Genomic DNA, 6,822 nt, shown 5'->3' on the forward strand with positions numbered 1-6,822 from the left:
TAATAACTTAAACATTTAAACCAACAGAATTTAAAGGTATACAATTTCTGTTTATAGCGAGCGTGTTTATTTGTTTACATATACAGTTCAATCGTAAATCGACCAAAGGGTCTAACTAAGCCGCAATGTCGTTGAATCGAGCAACAGCGATGCCAGATTTACAGACTGTGGACAGATTTGCTGCACTGAGAAACAAAAATATGCAGAATTAGCATACTTTCATTCCCGTCTCTTTTGCTGTAATTCTCGACGAACATATGATTACGGCCTAAAAGCCAACCGTCAAAATCCACTTTGAATGGAAATTCCAGACAAACCGTTACTAGTCGAACACAGCTCACAACAGTTTATGAAAGAGAAAACTTTTCTCTTTCGTTTACTACCAACATCTGTGATTGGCGTGTAACGGTTTGTCCGGAATTTCCATTCAAAGTGGATTTTGACAGTTGGCTTTTAGGCCGTAATCATATGTTTGTCGAGAATTTTCATGCGTTTTCTAGCATATACTTCTAGTAAATATTCAATGAGTGGATAGACCGAATACGTCCAATGCACAAAATTTGCAGCAGAAGAAACGAGAGGCAGATCAAAAAGTATGATATCGGTGATTAAAAAAAAGTTCTGCGTATGCCTGGTCCAGACATTTACAGACTTTTAAAACAGTAATAAACTGACCGATTTTCTTCAGAAAATAATAGATGTGTCCCAGCATGCAAAGAATTACGAATCAAATACCGTTCATACTTTTACCATTTAGATTTTTTTTAAGAAATTTAGAACTTAATCTTTCACGGAATCTTTTTGGTCTTTTTCGGAGTAACGAACCAATGATCTCTAAATGCGCAGGTATCCTTCTGTTGATCAACAGCATGCGGCAGCTGTTCAAATCGTAAAATTATTTCCACAACTTAGTAATACGCGAGTCACACCAACTGCTCCTGATGAGGTTTGTTATTCTATGCTTATTTAATTTCTCTAATATAATTATAATTATTTTCATGCTAGTCATTTTTCTTTTGGCGCAACGGAGGCAAGGAAAAGGGTGCTCATACTGGCATGATATTTCATCGCATCCGGAATGTCATCAAACAGCTACCTGCAGAAAAACATAAATATAATCGAGGAACTATGCCTGTAGAAGAGTCCGTTTCAACTGAACTTGTAGAGCGGGCTCAATTGCTCCGAGTAATGCTTGCATCGGCATCAGTAGCAGAACATATTTGTGATGAAATGGACCGATGCTTTCCAGTCCTCAAACTGTTATTAAAAGAAAAGAAACCCGTTAATGATATCTTGGATATGTTTCCACACCTGTGTTCATATGAAGGATTGGTGGTAACATGTTTATTTTTTATTATTTACTATTTCACTTTATGGTATTCACGGAACATATGAATATTTATATCATATCACTTTTTCTAGATTCGTCAAATGTTTGAGAGATTGTATCCTAACAGAACAGAAGGTCTCAAAATCGAGGATGTCTTCTCTCAGTGTCTATCTTATTCACCGTCCAGATTCTCTAGAGTAGAAGATGGTGAGATATAATTTTTTTTAATTTAGCCCAAAGGTCTGTCATAAAATTTTAAATTTGTAAAACTATTCACAGATCACATTCGAGGATGCTTGAGAATAATTTCTCATATGCCAATTCGCGGACAAAAAAGAACGCTGGTAGGCTGTCCAACTGTAGGCGAAGAACATTCGGCTTCAATTTTAATTCGTTGGATTGGGGTAAATGCAATATAATATACATAAGGTTAGATGTAATGATTTTATATCATCATTAGGAGTGCTTAGATACATACGTGGCATCCCCCGCAACTGATTCCAAACTACACATGGTGTGCGTAGCAAGCCCGATGAAAAGAGGAAATTATGCCGTCATTTGTAAGAAAAAAGTTATATTCGAGACTAACAATTCTATTCATGCAGTGGAAATTTTATTCAAATGCCACGCAGTTCTCGGAGTGGAGGTGCCACCTAATTTTAGAATGTTTTGGGACTTTCTGGCATGTGCCATATATAATATAATTCCGCACAGTCAGAGGACAACTGTGAATAGACTCGTCCAAACTTTTATTGAAGTTTCCCGCGCACGTATTGACAACAAATAAAAGGACAACTTTTTTATACAATACTTACTAAAAACCATAAAATTTAATAAACAGAAGTTTCTTTAATTATTATTGTAAAAATATTCCATAAGAAAAGAAAGACTGCATTGTGTTGTATCCAAAACAAAATTTTGACGGTCAATTTCTTTACTGGATGTAAACCGGTTTAGTTCCAGTTCAAATGCAACAATCGATCATGAACCAATTTAAATAGGAATCGGTTGTTGCATTTCTTCTTACAGAAACCATTCAGAATTGCAAGTCATAATCCGGATGTTTCTCAGTAAAGTTCAGTCAGAAATGAGCCGGAATTCCGGCTGGCTCCAGTCAGTACTCCGGCTCCAGTGACACAACCTATTCTAACTAGAATCGGTTGTGTCACTGGAGCCGGAATACTGACTGGAAACAGCTGGAATTCCGGCTCATTTCCGGCTGAACTTTACTGGGTTTTAATGAAATATTGCACTCATAAATTGGGTAATATTCTACCCAAAAACTGAGGAATTACAACTGGCTTTGTTGTCTACTCAAAAATTGGGTAAGCTTCTGCTCATAATATGAGTAAAAATCGATCAATTTTTGGTTTTGTTGAAGTTCTACTGAACCCAAAATTTGAGTAATGTTCAACTCAAAGTCTGCGTAATAATTACTTAATTTTTGGTTTTGTTAAATTTGTACTGAACTCAAAATTTGAGCAATGTTGAACTCAAAATCTGAGTACTAGTGAAGCACTTTTGGGTTTAGTGTAGATAATATTGTACTCAAAAACCGAGTAATAATTACTCAGTTTTTGGTTCAGGCTGGCTTACTCAAATTTGAGTAACTCCGGAATTACTCAATTTAAGGGTTGTTCCACTTTATCTGGAAATGGGTGGGATTAAACTCATTTTTGAGTAACTTTTTACGAGCGTGTGTGCAATGTACCATCCGTCATATATTTAATACAGAGATGCCAGGTTTGCAGACAAGTCTGCAAATTCGCAGACTTTTAATATAAGCTGCAGATTTTTTCGATGACGCAGATATTTGCAGATTTTCTAGTTTGGTTGCAGATATTTGCAGATTTTTTAGTTTTGTTGCAGATATTTGCAGATTTTTGAATATAAAGGCTTTTGGTTACACTAGCTTTCCTGACATTTTTTGTTCTTCCCAGACATTTAAAATTATTGTTGCAGACATTTGAAAAAAGTACCTGGCATCTCTGATTTAATAACAGTCTTTCAGAAGTGCAATCCTTGAAACGAATACTGTATCTAACCTCATTGCCCAGATTTCATTAAGCCACGCACGCTGCCACCGACATTGCCGCGACACGCCAAGGCTGTGTACACCCAATATTTTTTTTCCGTCAATGAAGCCCGCTTCGTAAAGATATTTTGGGATTTGAGTAGTCTTTCCAGAACCGGTTCCGCCTTCAATGATCAAAAATAGTTTTTTCGAGTACTTAAAACCATTGAAAGTCCATTAGATGTGGCCGATGTGAGTGCCACCCTAAGAACTGTCATCCGAAGCAATAAAATATACAAACTAATGAAAACGATTCACAGGTTTCTGCCGCTGTGAACTACAAAGGTCTGTAAATAATAGGTTTGTTCCAGTACCAGGAGAAACTGGAAGTACTCCGGAGCAAACAGGGAGAAAATAGTTCCTGTACTATCTTCTTCTCTTTTTTCTTCTTGTGGTGGCAAACCGGAGTGAAAAGGAGCAAGAATTTTTTGCTCCGGAGCAACAGGGAGTAACTTCTATGTACTGGAACAAACCTAATATGTTGTATATATTCCCGTGTTTTCAGCCTAAAATTAGTCGAAGATGAAAAAGCAGCTCGTCCTCGGAAGAGGATAGGATTGCGAGGAAAAGGTCCGCCGACGTAATACGTATCAAGAAACGTGACGAGTTTTCACAACGGTTGCAGAAAAAGTATGAAGGTCGCGCTGGGAAAGTTGTGGCACCAACTAGCAGAAATGCTTATCAAGAGGCAGCCAAAAGATTGAAGCTGGAAGTGGATGATGAAGACAAGTTACTACCCAAGTTGAGGATTCGTCAACGATATGTGGAAAAACGTAAAGATGATAAGGTTGCGCTCGAAGCGGACATTCTGGATAAGTATCTATTTGAGGCATCGGGTCAGCAGGTTCGGGAGTATAAAATAAACTTGCTTCAGATGGTTGAGGATCGTGGGAAGGCAAAGCAGTTGGAGCGAGTTTCACGATATCATATACCGGAAGATATCAAAAAGGCGAAAAAGAGGAATATGTAGTAGATGAACGGGCGAAGATACCCAACTCGGAACAAAAAATGGGAAGCGGAGCGGAGCACTTGGCCTCGGCTTTGTATAAGTTCGGTTCAAAAGATGCGAAACAACAGGAAGAGTACGAATTACTATTGGATGATCAGATTAATTTTGTACAAGCCTTACGTCTTGAATGCACCAAGCCCAACGAGGAAAAAGCATACGTTACTGAAGCTGGACGGAAGAAAATTGATTTCGAAGAAACGAAGAAATCTCTTCCAGTTTCTCCGTTGAAGGAAGGTCTAATCGCAGCAGATATAGACTACTCACATAGCGAAATAACTTTATCGTCGATCTTTGATAATGTCCTTAATGTCGTCGACCTTTGATAACGAGTAAGATTGGGGGACTTTTCTAAGCAAAACACTACTTTGTTGGTTACGTGATGCTGCAAATTTTCATCTCATTTTCTTGATGTTTTTTTACTTAATGTGATGCACATCGAGAAGCCCATAGCATAGGGAAAATCAAGCGTATAGCGACAGTACAAACCATGGGACTGGCTTGCTATTATGGGCCATCTACCTTCTACTACGCTTTTTACGCTATGCTAAATATTAACAACCACTGAATCTTGTCGGGCTGTCGTTGGTTTACAGGGATTTTGCGCCCCACCTTTCCTGTCAGGGTTTACTGCGTGCTGCTGAGAGGGATCTAGCTTGCGATATTTTCAGAGCGTGATCTGCGATTCCAACATCAACCCTTGCGCGTCGTCTCCCTGAAGGACTCATCCTGTACGAAAGAAGCAAATGTCAAATCAGTATGGGTCAATTGATATTACACTTGTTGGCAATATTACCTGGTTCTTGTTCAACTTAATGGTGACGGATTTCTCCGGCAGCGTGCAAGAGAACTGAGGTTCCGAGGGTAAGCACTTTTTCCAAACGAGTCATACGCACACAAATTCCTTCCAAGCACCTTGCTGTTGTGTTTACGGTTGGATTTATGGTCAATTCAATCTGAAAGTGATATAAATTTTTGAGCACGAGGTTTTTTCTTTCAAATAAAAGGATTACTACATTACAATGTATTGAATACGGTACTGATCTTTTCGAAATTAAAAATAATAGTCAAAAATGACTTACCTTGCTGCACCAACTGAATAGTGGATCCTCCTGCTAGCGGTGCTTGAAACTGTATTGTATACTGCTACTATTGTACCTGAAGGTGCCTTTGCTGTGTCCTAATGCGGTAATGGGTGATGATAATTCTAGTTTGTGGTTGTTTGCACCTTGAAGTTTGTACTAGTTGCAGTTGTTTAATTAGCGTCAAATCCTGTGGCAGAAGTATCGTTTATTTGTCGGATGACGGAAAATCATAATTTGCTGCTTCTGTTGTGAAATGTTGGTGAAAAACTCTGGGATCGTGGCTATTGTTGCGAATGGGATGGCTGAATCACTATCGATGTTAAGATGGAGCTGTTTTAAGGTAAAGAAATTGCAGAAACCGAGACTAGGATTTGACAAAGCTGCGTTTTTGTGTCTAACTCTGATTTTACTAAACCAGGAAAACCACCGCAGATGAGTCCCAAGAAGTCCAACCAGAAAATGTGCCCGTAATTCTTGCTGGTTTTTTTTAGTACCCAGCTCCAGTGACACAACCTTTTCTAATTAGGATCGGTTGTGTCATTGGAGCCGAATACTAACCAGAACCAGCCAGAATTATGCAAACTATTTTTTCATTGTTTATAATCACGGTAACTAAGGCTACTATGGTAACGGGTGTTCGAATTTTTTTTTTCGATTCGAATAGTTATACTTTTATAGACAATTATAAATAAATATAAGGAGATATAAAAAATATAAAACCAGGTGAAATATTTTTATAAAAGAGTGTCACGCCCTAGGATGATCCCTTTGGATTCTAACAACAAAGCGGCGGTGTGAGCGAAACCGCAATATATTTCAGGTTGGAACGCAACTCGGTTTTCAGTTCAGTGACGCATAACTTATGGGGTTTTCGATTGATTGACACCGGTTTAGTGGAGTGCACTGAAACTGCACTGTTTTTGCACTTTCTAGCAGAAGTGCAGAAAACTGGGTATGTTCCATTGACACTTCTGCTAGAAAGTGCAAAACCAGTGCAATCCACTACACCGGTGTCAATCAATCGAAAATCCCATTAGGTTCGAAATTGGCTTGAAACAATCGATTTGACAGCAGTTAGGTCCGAAACTGAGCTAGTTTGTGCCTCAAGCAAAAACGACATTAAAATGCATGTGTAGATTATTTTCAGTGTACCTTTTTCGCGGTACTAATACAGTCAAACCCCCTTTATCTTCCAGATCTTTTCCATTCGTCATTGGAGCAAATCAGGTGGAGGATTTGTTTACAGCGGTCTGTTTACGTTTGGTTCACAATCTCTTAATTTGTAATTTGTAATTTTATTAGTGTTAACGAGAACCTGGTAGTGAAA

General features: G+C 38.4%; 1 protein-coding gene and 1 long non-coding RNA gene across 3 annotated transcripts; one reads left to right on the top strand and one right to left on the bottom strand.

Moving 5' to 3' along the window:
* Positions 1-512: 512 nt before the first annotated feature.
* Positions 513-1,669, top strand: LOC131695799 (uncharacterized). Its single transcript, XM_058984323.1, has 3 exons — positions 513-946; positions 1,006-1,335; positions 1,423-1,669. Exons 1-3 carry the CDS (start codon positions 839-841, stop codon positions 1,546-1,548), a joined length of 564 nt encoding a protein of 187 aa, XP_058840306.1. The 5' UTR covers positions 513-838; the 3' UTR covers positions 1,549-1,669.
* A 3,123-nt stretch (positions 1,670-4,792) lies between these two features.
* Positions 4,793-6,112, bottom strand: LOC131695800 (uncharacterized). Of its 2 annotated transcripts, XR_009306716.1 has the most exons (4): positions 6,054-6,112; positions 5,493-5,825; positions 5,207-5,366; positions 4,793-5,139 (listed from the first exon to the last, which is right to left on the bottom strand). It is a non-coding gene; the product is annotated as an uncharacterized LOC131695800 (long non-coding RNA). The 2 variants fall into 2 exon arrangements; XR_009306715.1 differs by lacking the exon at positions 6,054-6,112 and having other exon boundaries at positions 5,493-5,894.
* Positions 6,113-6,822: the final 710 nt, after the last annotated feature.

This window comes from Topomyia yanbarensis, unplaced genomic scaffold (assembly GCF_030247195.1).
Source record: "Topomyia yanbarensis strain Yona2022 unplaced genomic scaffold, ASM3024719v1 HiC_scaffold_543, whole genome shotgun sequence".
NCBI classification, from domain to species: domain Eukaryota; kingdom Metazoa; phylum Arthropoda; class Insecta; order Diptera; family Culicidae; genus Topomyia; species Topomyia yanbarensis.